The following is a 23,369-nucleotide window of genomic DNA, read 5'->3' as shown; positions in this document are numbered from 1 at the left end:
TCAAGAGGAACTTTGACACCCCTGGTCTAGAGCACTGGTTCCCAACCCTGTCCTGGAGGACCACCAGGCCAATCGGGTTTTCAGGCTAGCCCTAATGAATATGCATGAAGCAAATTTGCATGCCTATCACTTCCATCATATGCAAATCTCTCTCATGCATATTCATTAGGGCTAGCCTGAAAACCCGATTGGCCTGGTGTTCCTCCAGGACAGGGTTGGGAATCACTGGTCTAGAGGATCCTCAGCAATGGAAGAGCAAGGCTTATAGCCCAAGATGGAGAATGAGGAATAAAGCTGTAGGTCTATGCCATCATACTGTATATTTCACCTCTCCTTTCCCCTTCATTCTTCTCCACCCCTTATTAATCCTCTCCAAAGGCAAGAAAATATCACCAAGACCTTCCAGTGTGGAGCCAACCCTGCTTTTATTTCCTTCCTTACCCTAGCAATCGGAACAGCTGGTATTTAAACAACACAAAACAAGATGTGTGAAACCAAGGGAATGTCAGCCTTCCCCTGTAAAGGTGTGGTCATGCAGGGTGGGATGGAAGAGTGAATTAGTAGCCATCAATCAGTCCTTTCTTACTGCATTGACACTCTCTTTTCAGGTTTTTCTCTTTTTTTTTTCTTTTTTTGTTTTACAGGCTATGCTTCCTCTGGCATGGTTAAGATGTTAATTTTCTCTTTTGTTTCCGGTTTACTTCTGAGCTGGCATCAGGTCATCAATTGGCTGCCCCTTCTCCAACTTCTTCTCCATCTCGATCATGAGCTTCACACCATCAACCACCATCTGCACTTGTTCTACCTCGGAGAAGCCCAGGCGATCGGCATTGGAGATGTCGAAAACACCACCAACTGCTGCAGTGTCCACACCACCTAGGAAAGGAAAGGGATTTGGTGAGACAGTTTATTAAGAACTAGATGAAACCAGGGGGGGTCTATGACAATCCGGGTCATCTAGACAGGACTGAGCTAGTCATGGTTTTATCCTGTCATCACACATGTTCAGTCAACAACTGGAAAGTACAGCTCTTTATAACTATGTCATTTATGAGACTTTTTTCATTTTATTTGGGGGTTTAACTTTTTTTCTATTGTTTCAGGAGATAGTGTCATCAGTCTTGCACCCTATTATATGGTTCATTAAATTTAATATACTCAGAAACATTCATCTAAATGGGTCACAATAAGAGCTAATCAGTGTAACACCCCCTTCCCTCATACAGCCAATAAAAAGATATAACAAAAAACAAGACATAAAAACAAGAGTGAACAAGAGCGCATATATACTGCTAAATGGCACTCATCACTGAGCAATAGGGCATACTAGAGTCAACATGGATGTCCTGTTCTTTCAGGGATATGGGATATGCCATTTCAAACAAATGCATATCCCTAACAACCAATGTTGCAAAACCAGGACTGGCTAGGGCTACCAGCCTTCTGGATTTACCCGGACATGTCCTCTTTTTCCTTCATTTGTGGATTTAGCATCTTTACCACATGTATCTCTCTCTTTTCCCTCTGCCCTTCCAGCTCCCCTGTCCTATCATCTCTCTTTTCCTCCCTCCTTGACTTCAGCCTCTCCCACTCTTTCCCATTGTCTTATCTAATCTCTCTCTGGGCCATCCCCTTCCCTGCCTGCCCTATAGTAAGGCATCTTTTTTACCTTTCCCCCTCCTCCTCCCTGAGATTTGGCACTCTCCATCCATGTACCCCCCCCTGAGGTTTGATAATGCCCCTATTCCCTTCCCCCTCCCCTACTTCCCTCACATGCTCTCTTTCTTTGTCCCCACATATACATATACACACGCCGCCAGCAGCACAGCCTTCACAACTCACTGCTTGTACCGGCTTCAGGCCTTCTTCTTTGCCAAGTCCAACCTACTTCCTGTTTCCACGAAGGCAGGACCTGACGGAGAGGAAGACCCGATGCCAACAAGAGCAGCGAGTTGTGAAGGATGCCACTGTGAAGAAGTTCCTGGGCCATGACGATGCTGGGCCTGCATTGAATCGAGGCTGATTTTTTCCAAGATTGAATCAATTCAACCAAAGTGAATCAATTCGAATTGGGCATATAGAACCATATAGAACACCAAAACTGTCTCACATTTGAGCAAGTAGAAAGGGCATATTTGTGCCACTTCTGATTCAGCTAGCACATGTCATGAGGGGGGACAGGAAAGGATGTAGGTTTATCTGTGGCAAATAGCCATCTTATAATGTGGGCCAGGACTTAGCTGTGACTTATCTCCTGCTGATGTAGCTTGCCTTGGGGAGTCTGGTTCTTACCTGTACCACGTTTCTGCAGACGCAGCCTCTTTAGGGTCTCCCCAAACTTTTCATGCTTGCACAAGTTGGGCAGTTTGACATGCACACCCCCACGCAGGCCTGTGCCCAGGTTGGAAGGGCAGGTCAGCACATACCCTAGGTGTTCATTCCACATGAAAGGGTGGCCCTCCTTCTTAAAGATCTCCTCAATCTGTCAGAAACAAGAGGACAGTTAGTGAAAACCATAGCCAAGAATGGACTGGACTAAGTTAGTTTAGCAACAGATTTGTAGAATTTTAAAACTGTGGGTTACTGGGCACCTGTCACCATTATCCAAAAGTACTTTTCCCATTTTTCTACCAGTGTCAAAGTGGACTTCTAGGTCTTGGTCTTCTAGATTCAACGTATACTGGGGGGTCAGGCAGGGGAAGGGTTAAAACCAGGGTTGTCCCTAATAAACCAGCAGAGGGAGAGCAGGGAGTTTTCTGTGTTATATCTTTCAGTGCAAGTCCCTGGTTTTATAAAACCCAAAAACAGTGGGTTCTCTACCAAGCACAGCCTTTTCTAATCATCTTATAGCTCTGATTTATCATTTTAACTGCCCTAAATAATGGAGGAAAGGAAGAGCTCCAAATTGGGAGCTCCTGACAACTGCCTGCTTCAGTTTCTCTCCCACCAAGGTTACCCAAAAGATGATGCAGATGAACACCTGCACAGCTCAATGTAATATAACATATGCATACTTGACCTTTTCTGTTTTGTGGTTGCTTAAGTTGTGACTCTTATAAAGACCCATGGCTGCTTGTGTATCTTTATAAAGTAGCCTCATAAAACCTGCACTGTTGCAATTAAAATGCAGCAATGCACATTACATCTGCTGATGAACAGGTGAAGAATGCGCATATTTTATAAACTAGGTGCTTATTTCAGGACTTCACCCAAACTATACCTAAATGTGAGTATTGTAAACATAGGCACCTTCTTGTCATTGCATGCATTTTATATGTGTAACCCATGAGATAATGTTATAAAAGATTTTATATGTATGTAAAAGAGATACTACACAAATTTTTTCTAAAATTACCGGCCAGGCATGGAGAATAAAATTGTATAGGTCATCTAGGTAAAAAAAAAGGAGGCTAAGATCTGTGCATTTAAAAATATACTAGTATTTCATAAACCGTTCAGTGAAAGTTGTAACGAAGAGCAGTATAAATACTAATAAACATAACACTGAACCTACAATTAAATACATATACTGCTGCCAAAGAAGCACAGAGAGCAGAGGAAGTCGTGAGAACATAAGAATTGCCGCTGCTGGGTCAGACCAGTGGTCTACTCAAGCGGCGGCCCTTAGGTCAAAGACCAGTGCCCTGTGTCTAGCCTTAACTGCATACGTTCTGGTTCAGCAGGAACTTGTCTAACTTTGTCTTGAATCCCTGGAGGGTGATTTCCCCTATAGCAGCCTCCGGAAGAGCATTTCCATTTTTCATTACTCTCTTGGTGAAGAAAAACTTCCTTACGTTTATATGTAATCTATCCCCTTTTTAACTTTAGAGAGTGCCCTCTCGTTCTCTCTACCTTGGAGAGGGCGAACAACCTGTCTTTATCTACTAAGTCTATTCCCTTCATTATCTTGAATGTTTCGATCATGTACCCTCTCAGTCTCCTCTTTTCAAGGGAGAAGAGGCACAGTTTCTCTAATCTCTGACTGTATGGCAACTCCTCCAGTCCATTAACCATTTTAGTCGCTCTTCTCTGGACCCTCTCGAGTAGAGAGCTGCAAGGGAACAGGGATAATCTGGGACCCGTGGGGTCCCGCGGGTTCCCCTCTGGGTTGCAGGGATCCTGTGGGGATGCCCCCTCGGTTCACGGGGATCCCACGGGGTTGGAGGGAGCTCAGTTGATACACACCTTTAACTGCCCTCCATGTTGTAGTTTTCTTTGCAACATGCAGCGATCACAGCACGCCTCCAGTAGCTGACCCGGAAGTCTTCCTCAATGTCAAAGCTTACGTCGGAGGGAGTCTTCGCCTCAGCTACGTGCAGCGTGTAGGGCCCACTACCCTGCAAAGAAGTGCAGCTGGAAATAGTGCTGCCCTTCAGCTATGGTAATTAGAGCAGCCTGCAAAAAGATCGCTGGTGCAAAAGGGTCGGACAAGCTGGATATGGTGCTGAAAGAGGCACTACAGAAAAGAGAGGGCAGAGAAAACGTTCCCTTCAGAGGAGACACCACCCAGGAAAAAGGATCTAGGCTGCCCTAATTAGCTGAAGGTGAGACCAGGAGGCCAGGGGGGAAACCGAAGGACACTGCAAAAAGGAGAGGAGGGGGGAGGACGCCACAAGAAGGGGGAAGGAAGGAGTCCACTTGCATATGCTTGGGGGGGAAGAAATAATGGCTCTGAAACAGGAGAGGGAGAGAGATGTGGACAATGGGATTTAGGGAGGGAAGGAACAGAAAGGGAGAGAACTTGGATACAAGGAATGGGGGATAGAGACACTGGATAGGAGGGTAGTTGGGAAGAGAAAGTGAGAGCTGATGGACCCTGGTGTGGGGGAGGCAGAAAAAGAAGGAGGGAGCAAGAGCATGCAAGCGTTTCAACAAAGAGGAAGCACATTGGGACATGGGAGGTGGTGTACACGGGGAATGGAGGAAAGAAGAGAATTTTTGGTCATAGGGAGGGAGTGAGGTACAGATGATAGAGAAGAGAAAGATGAGAGGGAGAAATGTGGTGGAAAGGAACAGTGGGACAGACTGAAAGGGATGCAAGAGGGAGAAATGTTGGACTTAGTAGTGAAGGGAATGGAGGGAGAAATGTAGCATGGTGCTGGAGAGGGTTGATAGAAGGAAAAATGTGGGCATGGGGCTGGTGGGCAGGGCGAAAGATGCTACACATGGTCCGGAGGGGATGAGAGAGGGATAAATGCTGGACCATGGAAGAAGGAACCAATGAACAGCAACAGAAGAATTTGCAGAAGACAGAAAAGCGAAAAAAAGAAACTGGAACGAACTTGATGGAAAAATAAGTCTCCAGACAACAAAGGTAAAAAATGGAATTTGTTGACTAAAATATGTTAGCTTCGGGAAATATATAAAGCAGATGTCTTTGTATTGTGTTCAAAAGAAAAGGAAATGTATTTCTGGTTTTATTTCTACAGTGTTGAAATACTTGCTGACCCTTGCTGTGGCTGGTGGGATCCCCAAGCACCGCCAGCAGAGGACCTCCTCTAGAGACAGCCCACCACCAAGCACAGCAGTCGCTGGCAGCATCCATGAGCCACTGAGGTGCAAGCATCTGTGACTCGGATGCTTCTGCTCCTGCTGAGCTTGGCAAAAGGGAACCCCGGCCAACTGCAGAGGAAGTCCTCAGCTGACAGCTTGAGGGTTCTCATCGGCTGAGTATTTATATTAGAGGCTCTGGTAGAAACCCATTTACAAAGTATGTATTCTTCTCAATATTTCCAAATTAATTAAAGTGGCTTTGCTTATTTGTAAATGGGTCTCTACCAGAGCCTTTAATTCAGTAGCATAATTAAATGAAATAACTACTTCTGAAGTTTATAAGGATGGGTGGGGACGGATTCGATTCCAGCAGGGACGGGTTTGATTCCAGCAGGGACGGGCGGGATCGGTTTGATTTCTGTCCCCAAGCAACTCTCTACTCTCCAGTAGTACCGTGGCCGCCTTCATGTACGGCGACCAGTGCATGATAACCTTCACCAATCTGTTCGTGATCCTCTTCTTAATCATTCCTAGCATTCTGTTCGCCCTTTTCGCCGCTGCTGCACATTGTGCAGATGGCTTCATTGACCTGTCAACCAGTACTCCCAAGTCTCTTTCCTGGGGGGTCTTTCCAAGTACTGCACCAGATATCCTGTATTCTTGTATAAGATTTTTCTTACCGACATGCATCACCCTACACTTATCCACATTAAACCTCATTTGCCATGTCGCGGCCCATTTCTTGAGCGTATTTAAGTCACATTGCAGGTCTTCACAATCCATCTACGTCCTCACTACTCTGAATATCTTTGTATCGTCTGCAAATTTAATCACCAGGGACACAGACCTACGGCTGGAGAATCAAGAGAAGATAGAGAGGACAACAATCGTCGTGGGAGATTCCATCATCAGACAAGTCGACAGCCACATAGCAGGAGGAAGACTGGATAGGCTGGTGACCTGACTACCGGGAGCCAAGGTAGAAGACATAGTCAGCTGCATCGGAGAAGGTTATAATGCCGCTGTACCAGGCCATGGTGTGCCCTCACCTGGAGTACCGCATCCAACACTGGTCGCTGTCCATGAAGAAGGATATGGTACTACTCGAAAAGGTCCAGAGAATAGCAAATAAAATGGTTAAGGGGCTGGAGGAATTGCAGTACAGCTAGAGATTAGAGAAACTGGGCCTCTTCTCCCTCGAAAAGAGGAGATTGAGAGGGGACATGATCGAAACATTCAAGATACTGAAGGGATTAGATTTAGTAGATAAAGACAGGTTGTTCACCCTCTCCAAGGAGGTAAGACAGGTTGTTCACCTTCTCCAAGGAGGTGAAAACGAGAGGGCACTCTCTAAAGTTGAAAGGGGATAGATTCTGTATGAACGTAAGGAAGTTCTTCTTCACCCAGAGAGTGGTAGAAAACTGGAACGCTCTTCCAGAGTCTGTCGTAGGGGAAAACACCCTCCAGGGATTCAAGACAAAGTTGGACAAGTTCCTGCTCAACTGGAAAGTACGCAGGTGAGGCTGGGCTCATTTAGAACACTGGTCTTTGACCTAGGGGCCGCCGTGTGAGTGGACTTCTGGTCATGATGGACCACTGGTCTGGCCCAGCAATGGCAATTCTTATTTTCTTATGCCCATCTTCCTTCCCCTTAAACTTAACACGGTCCAAATGCCTATTATCTATTCCCCCTCACCTCCCCCTGCCCTTCCTCTCTCCAGACTATTACCCTTTCGTCCAATATCAAACTCAGCCTTCTAAATGGTCGCTCCATTAAAAGTAAACACCATCTAGTTCACGATCTTATTTTGTAACATAAACTACATATTCTCTGCCTCACTGAAATTTGGCTTTTAGCTGGAGAAGATGCTTATCTAAATCAAGCCTGGCCAAATAACTTCCTTTTCAAATCTCTTTACTGAAAACATAAAACTGGAGGAGGTGTTGCCATCATTTATCATTCTACCCTTCCTCTCAATTTTGAAACACCCAGCAGCACTACATGCTTATTTGCCGAGATCCTTCAATTCACTCTCTCCAATTCCCATCCTTTTCATTTTCAACTCTTATTCTTACCTCCTCCAGTCACCAGAGAAATATTATCATCTCTTCAATCCATCATTTTTTACTTTGAAATCTCCTAGTATGACTGAGTTCTCATGAGAAATGCAAATCTTCATTTTGATGCCTCTAATAACTCTCTTGCCTGTGCTTTCTTTCTCTTACCTCTGACATCATATTAACACCTCTTATTCATGACCCCACCCATTCAGCTGGCCACACTAGCGACATGATCTTCACCCATAAATCTCTTTCCTCTGAGTTTAAAAATCAAAAAATGTTTCCTCTTCCATGGGCAGATCACCTTCTGATCAGCCTAAAGTTGCCCAAATGTCAACATAACCTCCAACCTACCCCTCACACATACAATTCCAGGGACTACAGTAAAATCACCACAAGCTCCATTAACAATAAGTTAGAACTCCACTTGGAAGAATTCTCCAATCTTTCTCTTGAAGAACAATCCGAGACCTTGGCCTCCAAAACTCAACAAATGATTGATTCATTGGCACCTATTCGTTCACACATCACACTTTCCTCTTCTTCTAAAAAAACAAACAAACCCATGGTTCAACCATGAATTATCTCTACTTTGGCTTTATCTATGCTCCTCTGAACGTCTATGGAGAAAAAAGCGGTCTTCATCTACACTAAAGAAATACAAAGAACAAGCCACTTTCTATAAAAATTCTTTATAGACTGCTAAGAAAAAATTCTACGCTAAACGTATAGCCACTACCAAAATCTCCTCAGCGGTCTACTCTATTGTCCATTCTCTTTCCCTGTATACTAGAAGACCCACCGCCAATTTGAACCGACCTTCGGTGCAAGATCTTGTAAACCAATTTGACGCAAAAATTAAAACTGTACACGCTACATTTATTAGCTCCCCTACACCTGTGACAGCCACTTCTTCTACTTTGGATTTTTCCCTTTCATTCAGCTCCCTCACCGACTTCCACCTGCCTTCACTAGATGAACTAAAGAAAGTTAAACAAAGGCTAAACCTACCAAATAATTCCCTCGAAAGCTTGCCTCCAACCATACTCAAAAAACATTTTTCGACCTTTGGCCCATTCCTACTTGATATGATCAAAAAAAGTCTCTCCACAGGTCTTATGCCCTCATAATGGAAATCCACTCTAGTATTTCCTAAACTCAAGCAAACATATCCGAAAACCAAATGATCAACTATTGACCAATCGCTAACCTACCTCATCTAGCAAAAATAACTGAAAAACTGGTTTTCTATCAACTATCCAACTTTGCTGAAAAAAGTAACGCCCTTTACCCTACCAAACCAGATTATGGAAACATTATTCTATCAAACTATCTCTCATCGGCCTGACAACTTCTATCCTCTACTTCAAAGACCATCGCAAATCTTCCATTCTGATTTCACTAGACCTTACCACTAGATACCATTGATCATTCCCTCCTTCTTAATAGCCTTAAATCTATTGGCATTTCCGGCACAGTTCTGCAGTGGTTCTCCTCCTACCTTCACAATCGAAATTACAAAGTCAGTTTTAATAATTCCACTTCTTCTACTATTGCTCAAAACTATGGAGTCCCCCAAGGCTCAATCCTCTCTCCTTTTCTTCTTTTTAATATCTTCCTGACTCCTTTACTCACTCTAGTGCAATCCATAGGCATTACTGTGTTCATGTATGCTGACGATATTCAACTACTTCACCCCCTAATCTCTACATCCCCTGAAGAAATAATCAAAATTAACTCCAAACTTAACAAAATTAGTTCCTGGCTCCAGCATAATAAACTCTCCTTGAACATTTCTAAAATTACAGGTGTCCTTTTTCCAACCTCTACTGATGAATGCCTATGTGTACCTATCCGTATTGACTCCTCCCCCTTCAAATGGACAACAAAGTTAAACTTCTTGGAGTCATCCTTGACAATGTCCTTACCTTTCATCAGCAAATCAGTGCAGTTACCCAGAAATATTTTCATAAATTAAGGCTCATCTTCTCTATTTTCTCTCTTCTTGATCCCTCTTCTATCAACATCATGATTCATTCCCTTATAATTTCAACTTTAGACCACTGCAATGCCCTATACCAAGGCTTAACCCAGAAAGAAATCTATTGCTTACTACTATTGCAAAACAGAGCCATCAAATTAATCTACCCCCCCCCCCCCAATCAAACTGAAAGAAATACCTGAGCTGGTAGAGATCTGCAAGTCCTGCCAGCCAAAGACATCCTCTCGGCAGAAATTCTTACACCCTGTGCAGCCAGTGGCAGTGTTCTTGAGCTGCTGACATGGCCAACCTCCACACATGCATACAAACTGAGTGTGTATAAGGGGTGGAGCAGCAGCGGCTTGGGAGCAATGCTGCTGGCTGCACATGGTGTGTTGCTGCCGAGAAGAGGTCATCGGCTATTGGGGCTTGTGGATACCTGCCAGCCACGTCAATGGAGTACTGATTTTGGGTGGGCCTCAGTCCAGTGGGTGGACTCAGATCCACGTAGGACCACCTGTGGCCACACCAATGCTTTGCAGAATGAATGAGATTTTCTTCCCATCTTACCTTCTGTAGTCCAACGCAAAACCGCCTGAAGACCTCTTTCATGTTTCCACCTTTCTGCATGGATATGACCCTCAGATGGTCCTCCTCATTCACCCAAACCAAGAATGTCTTCTCATCATTGTGCCTAGAAAAAGAAATTGAGAGCAGGGGAAATTGTATAAAGTGTAATCTCATTTTAACCACTCAAATTGCTCCATTCTTGGATATTCCTGACCTTAATCTAGTGTAAGGCAAAAAAATGGCTCAGGCAGATGTTTGGGGGAAGTAATAGCGGTGGCCTTGGTGTTGTTCAAGACCCAGGTAAGCATTTCTGTTTCTACTTCTCTGGTGTTATGCTGCATGTAGAGTCTGATTTCTTGAGCTTTCCAGGTCAGCAAGGAGAGGGGAAATGTGTTGCGGCGGCGGGGAAATTGGGAGGGATTAAAAAATGCTCCACGGGGGGATGGGAGGACTGGAGGGATATAAGCTGCAAGGGTTCTGGTGCACAAGTGAAGGGAAGGAGGGAGGGATAGAAGCTGCAAGGATTCTGCACAAGGGAGATGGGAGGGAGTGGGGATGGATAGAAAGATGCTGCACAAGGGATGGGAAGGAGGGACGGATATAGGCTGCAAGGGTTCTGCTGCATAGAGGGATAGGAGGAATGGAAAGATGCTACACAAGGGGATGGGTGAGAGGGGAAGAAAGACGCTGCACATGTGGAAGAGAGAAAGGAAATAGGAAGAGGAAGAACTGGGGTGGAGGAGCGGAAGGGAGAGATAATCACTGTACATGAAAAAAAATAAGACCTTCCCAAAAATAAGACCTAGTGTCTTTTTTGGGCCCAAAATTAATATAAGACAGTGTCTTATTTGGGGGGAAACGCGATAGTAGATTTAGAGGGGAATCTATTAAGCTTCGTTATGACCTTAATTAATGTTATTTGACTTAAAAGATTTTAACACAACTTGTTTTGCCCTACTTTGGTGATATTTTGGTCACAGCAAGTTACACAGTAATAAGATGCAAAACATTGAAATGCATGTATAGTTGTTCATTATTATGTAAAAAGCTGACAGTATTGGGTTTTAAACCTGTGACCTGATGCTCCTGAACGTTAGCATAAAGGGACCGGTGTTGTTCCCTTTCTCCCCATCCCCCCGATCACATCCCCTAATCACCCACACACACCACATCGCATGTAAATAAACATGACCCCTAGCAGTAGAGGCAGTAGGTGGTAGAGGATGCTAGAAAGGCAGGAGTGACTGGGGATTGTTCCTTCCCAATGGCCGCTGGATTACCAGGGACAGAGCTGGCAGGCCCCAGTAGATGGTAGGGAGCCATTTTGTGGGGATAGGAGGCTTGGTCTATGGGGGGGGCAGAGGAATGAAACTGGCCCCTACATGCTGTAGCCTAGGAGCATCAGGCCACAGATTTGAGCCCTGATGATCCCAGGCCACTGGAATAATACTGCATGTGAGATGGCTCTGTTATACCATAAATAGTCGACTCCTGTGGGAAATCAAGGAGTGGAAAAAAGCTCACCTTTTACCGCACCTTGATAACTTCCCCCCTTAATGTTGCTGCTATCCACTTAGCTGCCATGTACTGTATTTGTATATCCAGCACCACTCACTAGACAGAAAGCCACAATGAATATTCTGTACTTATTTTTTTTGAAACACTGCAATCAATGTTTTTTAAAATCACCAACTACAGTTTTTAAATATTGATTGGAGGAATTGTGGATAGTTTCCACTGGAACAATCAGTGCCAAACTCCATTGGGCTGTGGTGTAATGTGTCTTCATCACAATTATCTGAGCTTCCTTACCCTGTTTTTTAATCTGAGACAAGAACACTGTCTGTCTAAATTCAAATCAGACCTAAAAACTTTTCTATTCCAAGACGCATTCATTATTTAAAGTATGTTTTCAGCCCATGATTAACTCTCTCAGCAGGCCTCTTGCTGCACCCTATGCCCCTTCTAGCTCCTTTCCTACCCTATTGGTTTGTCCTTCCCCCTCCCAAAATTTAAATGATGTATCCTCTTACCGGTCTTCTTTATGTATCCATCTTTACCCTTTAGTATGTCCTTTTTATTTGCCTCCGTTTTAATTTTTAATTTTTATATTATGTTATTACCTTTGAAGCATTTGTACAAATGTTTTCATTCTATGTAAACCACCTAGGCAGTATATCAAATACAATAAACTTGAAACTTGATTTCCAAGTTATTTAGCTGAGTTATTGTATTGATAGTCATTGGCCAGAATTCAGAGATTGCAGTTCCTTCCAAAATATGGTAACAAGGACCCTAAGTCTGGCTGTCAGGGTCTGTCTAATTTCATATGCTGGCTAACTGACCAAGTAGATCAGGGGTGCCCACACTTGCGAGCTACTTTTTTCTTTTTTATATCATCTTTATTGAGCAGAACAAATAAAAATACAATCTTAGGATACAAAAACATCCAATGCAATAACAGGAAATACTAGTCTGCAAAATAAAAGAAAACAGTTTTGTACTTTCCCCCCCCCCCAGGGAATCAAGTGTGACCCTGCCATAATCAATGTCTCCATTACCACCACTCAATGACCACCAATAAAAGATGAGTAGCCCAGGCATAAATGACAATTAAAGACCAATAATTACATATTGAGTAAATAGCTAGGTGCCACAGGTGTCAGACTATTTCAAAAAGAGCCCATACATCTTGTAAGCGCTGACCAGCTTGGGAACCATATGACGCTCTAGCTGTAACAGCTGGATCATGGTCGTCTTCCACTGTTGCAAGGAGGGAGGTGAATTTCTCCAACCAGCTCAATAAAGTAACTTTTTTCCCCCAGCAAAATGGCTTTTCTTAGAAAACAGCGTAAACCTTTGGGCACTGGGGCAAGCCCTCTACACTGGAAGAAACTTGCGAGCTACTTTTAAAATGACCAAGTCAAAATGATCCACCAACAATACAATTTAAAAAACACAAAGCACACTATACCCCGAGAAAATGTTAATTATTATTTATATTTGGGGGGTTTCAAAGAGGTCAAGGCAGATGACTTTAAAATATGCAATGTCACCTCAGTAACATCTATACAAAAATAGACAACTATATCCCCTTCCCTTTTACTAAACTGCGATAGTGGTTTTTAGCACAGGGAGCTGCGCTGAATGCCCCGTGCTGCTCCCAACGCTTATAGGCTCCCTGTGCTAAAAACCACTATTGCGGTTTAGTGAAAGGGGGCTATAGTGAAAAATATAGACAGCAGATATAAATTCTGTGCATCCAGTGTTTCTTCCCTTCTTTCTGCCTCCTGCATGTTTCCTCTCCTCCAGACCTCATTCCATTCCCCAACTCACATCTCTCTCTGTTCCTCCATAAGTTCAACTTTTTCTTCCTCTCTCCCTGCCCCCTTTATTTCTCTCTCTCTCTCTCTCTCTCTCTCCCTGCCCCCTTTTTTCTTTCTGTCTGTCTGTCTTTCTTTCTCTCTCTCTCTCCCTGTCCCCTTTTCTTTCTTTCTCTCTCCCTGCCCCCTCTTTCTTTCTTTTTTCTTTCTGTCTCTCTCCCTGCTCCCTTTTCTTTCTTTCTCTCTCCCTGCCCCCCCAGCCACCTCCACCTTTGCCAAATGCCCCCAACAAACACTTCCTCCTGTCTGCTCTTAGTCTTATTTCCCAAATTATGTATTTTTCTCTCAGTTCCCTTCCCCCATTACAGCGCATGCTCCCTCTCTGAGTTCCTGTCACCCTTACAGCCTATTTCTTCTCTACTGCCACAGCTCCACTCCAAGTTTCTGTCTCCATCAGTCTGTCACTCTTCCCTTTAGAACTTGCAGACACTTCTGGCTCTTCATAGCAACATTCTCTGTCCTAGCTATTAACCCTTTCAATTCACTTCATCCCTTCATAGTCCTCTCTATTCCTTCCCGTGACTTCACTCCCAACCTGGCTGAGCCCACAAGCCTTCACCCCCCCCCCCACCCCCTCCCGACGTCCATTCTGACGTCGGAGAGGAAGGTCCAGGCCAGTCAGGCAGCGATTGGCTGGCCCAGAACTTCCTCTCCAATATTGGAATTAATGTCGGGGGGGAGGCTTGTGGGCCCGGCGCTTGTGCAGTGGCTGCACTCGCCTGGATTTTGCAGCATCGGGGAAGAAGGGAGTACGCAAAGGCAACACAAGTCTAGCATGGAGCCTGGGATGGGCTCCGCAATCGACTCGTGTTGCCCTTGCGATCTACTGGTCGATCGTGATTGACCTTTTGGGCACCCCTGAAGTAGATGTCCTCTTAAATTACATTTACCATATTCCCCTGGCATCAGGCCAGTCACGGGCCATTCCTGCAGCCAGCAGCAGAGGGGAAACGGGCTTGTCAAACAGGAAGTGATCATCGATTAACTGCTGCTGCTCCTTCTCTGACATGTCCTTCAGAGGGTAGTATTTGCCCTTGAACTCTCCACTCAAGCTGTTCAGAGCTACAAGAGAAAACATGAAACAATCATCTTATAGGGCATAACCAAACTGAGGAAGACAAGAGATGCTGGGGCACTCATAATAATCAGACCTCTGTGCCATATAAAGGCTTCCATCTGCAACTGATGTTCAATCCCCTGTCTTAATATATTTTTATATTTCACACCATGCAAGATTCTGAGGCTTTGGTTCTTAGAGAAGGATAATACCCAGTTATGAAGGATCATGCTTAATAAACACCATGCTAGAGACCTGGAGATGGAGTGTGTCCTGACTATGAAGGATAGTGTCTCCAGCAACACAAAGACCTCTAAAATCCATGCAGGAAGATGGAGCATATCCTTCATATGAAAGACAATATCTATAACATAATGCAGGTATCCTGGAAATAGATTGTGTCCTAAAAAAAAGGACAGCCTTTCCCATCCCAGCAGCACAAAAATCCCCATGCTGGGGTCTTGGAGATGGAGTTTGTCCTAGGTTTCAAAGGACAAAGCATTTAGCAGAATCTGTTAATGTCATGCCGGGGCCCTGAAGATATAGATGCTGAAGCATCAAAACGAGTTCTCATTCTCATACCTTTCACAGAGAGCTTTTCCACAGCTCGGCGCTCACCACGGCTGCAGTGGGGAGGCAGTGTGAACCCCTTGATGCTGCGACCAGTTCGGACTCGGCTACTAAGGACATAGTTGGGGTCCAGATCATCACCTCCCTGAGAATTAGATTGGAGATGAGAAATTGTCCTTTAGTGTGACAAATAAGCATGGAAAATCCTCACAAGGGTCTCAAGTTGCAAACATGACAACTGAATGATATGACAACAATGCACAAAGCGGGCACTGGTAGCTCAATATGTGTGCAGTGCAAACGTATTTCCTTTGGACCTTCAGGTAAAACTAGCTCCTTTTAATATTTAAACTTTGATCTTTAGTTCCCTTAATCTTTTATATGTATTTAGAAGCACTAGGTTTTTGGCAAACCTAGGAACAAAATGTGACCTGCAGATAGTGCTGAGGGTAAGGAGAAAAATGGGATCTGACCTTTAAATAGTGTTGAAGGTGAGAAGAGGAGAAAGAAGGTGACCTGCGGGTAATGTTGGCATCTTCGTGCTTTTCTGAATACAAGGTTGCACCCAGTATGTTTTACTTTTGGATTGGGGGGGGGGCAGAATGAAGCCCACAAGTATTGCAAAAGCTAAGGAAAAGGGATAGAATAATACCTGCAGATAGAGAAGTCTGGGGAGTGGGGCCAACTGCAGTGGAGGGGGGAATTAAGAACATAAGAATTGCCGCTGCTGGGTCAGACCAGTGGTCCATCATGCCCGGCAGTCCGCTCTCGCAGTGGCCCTCTGGTCAAAGACCAGTAACATAACTGAGACTAGCCCTACCTGCGTACATTCTGGTTCAGCAAGAGCTTGTCTTGAATCCCTTCTGATGGTATTATTGGCTTGCTGCTGGACATCTCCTGCCAGCTAGTTACTACATGAAAGCTCTGAACTGCTACTGCTGCTAAAGTGGTAGCATGGAGTGCTTGTGCCCTGATTCTTATAAGGTGCATTGGTACTCCCAGCCCTGGGAGTCATCTGCCTCACCTGTTCTTACTGATGATCCTTCCCATAAGTGGTGCTGAAAGAAAGGAGGGGACAAGATGAGGCTCTCAGGTTGTATGAGGAAGGGAACTGAGGACAGGATGAGATCTGTACATGGTGCTGAGCATGAGGAAAGTAACCAGCAGGTGGTACTGAAGGTGAAGAGTGGAGAGGAGATGGCACATGGACAGAGACCCAAAGTCTGCCTGCAAGCTGTGTCTCCTGCAACTTCATGCAAGCTTGGGGCCCCCTGTGACATGGGAGCGCAAGCCAATTGCCCTTGTTCCCCACCCCTAATGCTAGCTCTGGGTCTGGAGTTGATGCTGGCAGCCTTCCCCCTCTTGACACATTCTGGTACCTGAGTGCTGATAGAGCAGGAACTATAAATTTCATTATTTTGAAGTAAATTGAAAATTTAGGAATGGGCAAAATGTCTTATTTGTCGACTGCTACCAGAGGTCTCAAAATCATCTGTGACAAGGTGATCCTGTTCTGGTTTTAGCCCACCCCACCCCATCTTTCTATGTTTATATGAGCTTGTAATAGAGGAACCAGACCTTTCCAACCAGCAATGATATGACCTGTCCTTTATGACCTACAGTCAATTGATGTATCTGGTCAGATATCACAGAAAGTTTTGGGCTAACAGTAGCAGAAGAGTGATGTAGATGAAGTTATAATGCCTGTACCTTCAAATTGTTATGGTTCAGGTCAGTCTTGTGCTTGTCAGTGGGCTTGTAGCCACCGTGGCGATCTTCAATGACCTTGTCCAGCAAATCTTTGAATACGTCGTAACATTCTTCATCTCCAGCAACGCAGCCCACAGTCATGATATATGGGTGACCTGCAGGTCAGGAAGATAGGATTTGGTCATCCAGAGAGAACTTAGGTTTGCCAGACTAGCTGCATTTCTGTTGGTCAGATTCAGCCAGTGCTGACTTTTAACCCACTGTGTGCATATACTCATAGATCCATTTTTGATTCAACAAATCAGACTCGCAAGTGAGACAACACCTGCATCAGATCAGTCTAGCAACCCTTAGAAAGGAGATTGAGAAGCATTCCATCCATATATTCTGACCCATGTTATATTCCCAAATTGTAAAGTCAATGAATACTAGGAAGCCTGTTATCCTCTCAAAGAATTTTCAGTCAGAGCCACCATAGAGGTTTCCAAGAATGTACTGAATCAATGGGTTTCTCCCAGTCCTTATGACACACCCAACCAGTCAGCTTTTTAGGATATGCATAATAGATATACATGAGTTAGATTATATGCACTGGAAGCAGTGCAAACAAATCTATCACATGCATTTTCATTGTGAGAATCCTGAAAACTGAGTTTGTCTGAGGATGGGTTGTGAATTCCTGTTCTAGGTAGCTGTTGGTTTTGCTGCAGAGGTGAAGCATAAGATGTGCTACTTGGTGCAATATTTAGAGAGCATAAGGGGTGTAAAAGCTAGAGGAGATGCTGGTAAAATTCAGAAAAAAAAACCCACAAGGGTTATAAATATTAGAGGAGACTCTAGCAAAATGCAAAGTTGTACCTGGATTATCCACTCCAGTCTGGATGACATCATCAAGGGTGCAGCCACTAGAAGTTTGCTTCTCTCTTAGCTTCTTGTAGATGTCTGGTGTGAGGGCTTTTGCCATGTGGTTGTTGTGCTGGCTGAGGTCAGGGAACTCATCATCACAAGTGAAATTCAGTTTCCAGTTGTTGTGAGTGTTGCCGAAAGGCATAGCTGCAGATCGGATAATTCCTGTGGGAAAGAGCAAAAAAATTGCATAGGAACAAAAGAAAATCATAGGTCTCTTGGCCACCATAGCAAACAGAAAATTAGCACAACTTACCAAATTACAGAGCTATATCAGACAGAACACAGGAAATTGAGATGACGAGTGAGGTGATTAAATTTGCATGACACTAAACTGTTCAAAGTTGTTAAAACGCAAGAAGACTGTGAAAAATTGCAGGCAGACCTTAGAAATTTTTTTTTTTTTTAATTTTTATTTATAAAATTTTCATTCTTACAATAAATGAATAGCATAATATTTAATTTATAATAATTATAGTTGTATGTACAATATCATATCATATATATTGAATCCCTTTCCCCTGTTATTTGTTTTTTCATTTTTTCTCATAGTAATTTCTATATTTCCCTCCCTAACCCTATATTATTATTATCAATGTGTTAAGATATCTGATCTTTAGAATATTTTGTCAATGGATCCCATATTTTCTTAAAATTTTTTATATTTCCTTGTTGTAATGCCAATATTTTCTCCATTTTATAAATGTGACACACCGAGTTCCACCAGAATGTATAATTTAGCTTGGTATAATCCTTCCAATTTTGTGTGATTTGCTGCATGGCAACTCCTGTCAATATTAAAAGCAATTTGTTATTGTTTGCTGATATTGGACTTTGTGTTCTCATTGCAGTACCAAATAATATGGTATCATATGAGAGACCAATATGATTTTCTAGTAATATGTTAATTTGGGGCCAAATTAAATTCCAAAAGGCTGATTGGAGTGTATTCTATAACACCTGGGCACCTGTTATTGGTGCACCTTACATTAAGGCGCCTCCAGTTACACTAGCCATAGACCTGGCATTAATGTGAGCATCCAAATATAGCAGGAATATGCATAACTGACAATATTCTATAGTTACATGTGCAACTGGGAGCCCTACCAATGCTCTGCCCATATATATATGCTCTTCTCCCAGTTGCTTGAGAGTGTAACAATCCCTTATAGAACAATTTTTTGCATGCAAGGGGCACAGAACCATGGGCATTTATTTGCAGAATTGCCCTTAAAGAAGCTATAGGTAGTCCAGAGAAAAGCAATCAAGATGATTTGGGGTCTGCACCAGAAGACATATCAGAAGAGACTAGAGGACCTAAATATGTATACTGTAGGGAGAGGAGTGAAAGAGGGATGATACAACCATTTAAATACTTTAGCCCCTTTTCAAAGGAAATGGAAGAATAGGTCTCATGGTTTTAAGGGACTTAGACACAGGAGAAATATCAAGCAGTTTTATTTCATGAAAAGAATGGCTGATGCTTGGAGTGCCCCTAGTGGTGGTGGTGAGAGGAAAAACTGTAATGGAATTGAAAAAAAGGTATGGGATAGCCACTGAGAATCCTTTAATGTCAAGAGGATGGAAGCAAAGCACAGATTGAACACCTACCACTCTACAGAGAAGGCATGGGGGAGAGGTAACCCTCATAGAGCAACAGCTACAATACCAAATAACTGACAGAGCTCACCACATGGGTCATTTCGACCTTTTTGTCTACATCATCGACTTTATTACTATAATCAGTTCCTAGGGGCTTCTACTACTACTAATTATTTCTATAGTTAGAAATATTTCTATTATTTCTATAGACGTATGCAGCCATGTACAGAGCCACAAAGAAGACAGTCCCTGCTCGAATGAGCTTACAATCCAACCATACAATAATATAATAACTAAAGGGATTAGGCTCCAGCTATATAATAGATGCAGGAATTGGGCTTCTGTCTCAAGGCTCCTGCTACATAATAAGAGCAGGGTCAGGGTTCCTGTGTGCTCCTACTCTATAATAACCTAAGGGACTCAGCTCCTGGAGGCTGCTGCTGTATAATATATAAAGGGGTTCAACTCCTCGGAGCTGCTGCTGTGTAACAGATGCAGGGCATGGTTTTCCAGAGGTTCCTGCTGTATAATGAATGTATGGACTGGGTTCTTAGGCCTTCCTGCTATATTAGTTTAGTTTATTTGACAGACTGCAATAATAAACCAAAGGTAAAATCTGTGCGGTGTACAATTTTTAAAAAATGGGGAAGGGAAAATTAAATGTTAATAAAACCAACAAAATTCAGACCAGACACATGAAACAAAAGGAAAACAGAGAGGGAAAGAATTTCATGGTTTACAGGTTAACGGGGAAGGGTGATAACGATTGGAAGGGGAGTAATAATTTATGCTCCAATGAAAAGTACAACCAGAAGCCGTATAATGCTTTATTCAACTGAGGGCAGGATTGTTCTGACCTAAGATAGAGAGGGAGGGAATTCCAAAGGTTTGGGGCTGTGACTGAGAAACACAAGCTTCTGTGAGTGTCCAGAAAGGAAGGGATGGTTAATAACAGATGCAGGACTGCTGCTATATCGTGGTTGCAGGAAACTCCCGTTCCTGAGGGCTCCTGCTATAAACTAGTTTCGTTAGCAGGGTTCCTGAAGGCTCCTGCTGTATAATAGACACATGGGCTGGGGTCCTGGGAATACTTGGTTGGCTTCTGCTAGTTCCACTGAGCAGGTATTCAAACTGGAAAAAATGGAATTGCACACATACCACATGGAAATAGCTGACCCTTGTGGCAACAGGAAAGAGCCAGTCTCTTCAGCAACAGTTGGAGTCCTGGTATCATTGTGCATTCACAGGCATGAGATCCCTGTAAGTGTAGTTGTCTGTGTTCATACTTGGAATCTGTACTTTGTCTCGGTGACAAGGACAGAAGGGGTTTCAATTTTCTGCCAATGGAAAGCTATTTTGATATCATTTTCCTTTCCCTTAATTGCCTTTCCAGATGCATTGGTATCAGGTGATTCTCTGCCAGCCCTCTCGCTTCCATCCTTGCAGGACCCTCTCTGCAGCCCTTTGCCAGCCCTCCTCCCTCTTTGCATTTCTAGCACAGCTATAAATACAGTCTGGAATTTGGGCAGCCTGGATGGCATGCCATCAGCTGCTGGAAAAGAGATAAAATGACTCTGGTCATGCTAAAGATGAGAAGGGTGTGATGGAGAAGGGAGGGGCTAACTGCTGCCCCCATCTCCTTTCCCTACCCCATACATTTTGAGACTACTGGTAGATACATGAAACTCAGTCAGCTTGTGGAGCTGGATATACAGCAGCAAATGCACTGATACCAGTGCTCAATGGCATATCAAGGGCACAGTAGCTACCCTGGGATCACAGAGCACCCTTAAAACACAAGAAGCAGTAGGAGGGGGATGAGCCCATGAGGGAATATTGGCTTAGCCCTGTATTCACTGGCTGTTACTGTCCCCTCTGTCCCTAGAATCTGTGCTGACAGCTTCCCCCCAGATGAGAGGAGGCAGTGCAGCAAAAAGATAGGGGACTATGCACCGCGATGGAAACCCAGATACAACTATATCTAGTTAACACCACTGGCAACGTTGATTAAACCCAACAATTCATTTTCATTTATTTAAACATTATGGTCAGTTTTACAGAATCATGCCTTGGAGCTATGAATCAGAGGTCTCTGTTTTCTCCGACCTGAACTTATGCAAAATCTGGAAAGTCTTTTGGACTGGGATATCACGAGCATCTAGGACTTAACAGACTGTTGCAACTAACAACCAACATATGTGATAGTGAAATGAAGACAGAAAGCAGGGTAACATGGGCTGGACCAGGTAAGGGACTCCTGTTACTTGCATACAATTTGTTGTAAAGCTCTCCTGTTTTAGGACAATAAAAGAAATATTCTGATTTTTGGACAGGATGGGAAGGCTTTGAAAATTTTTTCCACACATTATACTAGAAAAAAATGTAACAATTCCATTGCTGTCTCTCTTTCATGCTTTCTCTTTCTCACTTTCTTTTAGTTTTACACAAACCCCCTTCCCCACCTTACCTGAAAGTGAGGATGGAAGTTGATTAACAGTGCCCGCGAGGGGGAGATTCTGCCTCTCCTCACACTGTCGTCAAATGGGTGACCCAAAATTCCAGCCCCAAAACATGGTATTATATGCAGAGAGCTCTGCTCCCATTGGTCAACGTCAGAGCTGTCAGCTTCCTTCATATTGGTCAAAGAATTGAAGGGGTGGGGGTAGTGGCAGTGCTTGATGTCACGATGGTCACTGGCAGACCCTAAAGCCATCCAAGACCCTTAACTGGACGAACTGAGATTCCAGAAATGTGTTTGTGTGATCTCCTAGGATACTGTTACTAATGGGTGTCTTAATTTAGCACGAAGACAGAGTCTGTTTCATCACTGCTATCAGCCATCCGTTTTGACAGGACAATATTCAAAGTAATGTAAGAGTTTTAAAACAAATTAAAAGGACTGGATTGCAATCCTTTGACCAGGTACTCCTGGAGCACGTTTATACTGAGGGAGGAGAAGAGCTCATGAGCATGGCATTTCTAAAAATATGTAGGCTCTTTTACCCTCCTCAGCCATCCACACAAAATAGCAGGTGTTATGTATTTGAGTAGTTTCTCCTTGAAAAACATAAAGGGGTAAATTCTATAACTGGGCACCTGGTAGGAACATATTCTATAAAGAAACATAGGTGCCTATTCTCCTTTACATGATACTCTGGCTCCTCTCTGCAGCTTGAGTTCTCGAGCAAGGTCTTGGGCATCATCATTGATTCCACATTGTCCTTCAATGACCACCTCCAATCCTTGGTAAAAAAAATGCTTTTTCAGCCTTCACATGCTGAGGAAAGTTAGATCCTGCTTCCATCAAAAACATTTTACCCTCCTTGTCCAATCCATCATCCTCTCCAGATTGGACTATTGCAACTCTATGTACTTAAGCCTAACTAAGAAAAACCTCCACAGAATGCCGCGGACAAGCTCATCTTCGCTAAAAGTAAATTTGACCATGTCTCCCCGCTCCTGGCCAAGCTCCACTGGCTTCCGATAATCGCCAGGGTCCACTATAAATGCGCCTGTTTAACTTTCAAAATCCTATATGGTATCCTCCCTCCCTTTATCCCTCTTTCTTGGAATCCCTCAAACCCTAATACCACCAGATCCTCCCACAAATTAAAACTATCCTTCCCCTCGCTAAAAGGCATTTCCCACACAGGAAAGCTAGGGACCTCCCTCCACTTCAAAATCACTGAGCTCTGGAACAACCTTACCTTCCCTCTTCGGAACTTGAGCTGTCTCCAAGTTTTCCGCAAACATCTGAAAACCTGGCTTTTCTCAAAAAATGTAAGTCTCCCTCCAACTTAGGAATCAAGGAAACTCTTATATCTTGGCATCCCAAGTCCTTTAAATTTTCTTCACACTTCTACCTCTAACCCTCTGTTGTAGTTCCTTCCTATTTCTCCTACTGTAAACCATGTCGAGCTCTACGAACGTGGAGATGATGCAGTATACAAACTTAAGGATTAGATTAGATTAGATTAGACTATCAGAACAGCATAAATACATGCCAATAAGATAGGTATGAGCATTTATGTTAGCT

General features: G+C 43.6%; 1 protein-coding gene across 1 annotated transcript; it reads right to left on the bottom strand.

Moving 5' to 3' along the window:
- Nucleotides 1-406: 406 nt before the first annotated feature.
- CKM (creatine kinase, M-type) lies at nucleotides 407-21,934 on the bottom strand. Its single transcript, XM_033955344.1, has 8 exons — nucleotides 21,801-21,934; nucleotides 17,684-17,896; nucleotides 16,826-16,980; nucleotides 15,128-15,260; nucleotides 14,379-14,550; nucleotides 10,106-10,229; nucleotides 2,293-2,482; nucleotides 407-876 (listed from the first exon to the last, which is right to left on the bottom strand). The coding sequence occupies exons 2-8, from the start codon at nucleotides 17,874-17,876 to the stop codon at nucleotides 698-700; spliced, it is 1,146 nt and encodes a 381-aa protein (XP_033811235.1). The 5' UTR covers nucleotides 17,877-17,896; nucleotides 21,801-21,934; the 3' UTR covers nucleotides 407-697.
- Between the last annotated feature and the right edge of the window lie 1,435 nt (nucleotides 21,935-23,369).

Source organism: Geotrypetes seraphini, chromosome 8 (genome assembly GCF_902459505.1).
Source record: "Geotrypetes seraphini chromosome 8, aGeoSer1.1, whole genome shotgun sequence".
Lineage (NCBI taxonomy): Eukaryota > Metazoa > Chordata > Amphibia > Gymnophiona > Dermophiidae > Geotrypetes > Geotrypetes seraphini.
The sequence above is the reverse complement of the archived record's forward strand: the minus strand, read 5'-3'. Positions and strand labels throughout refer to the sequence as shown.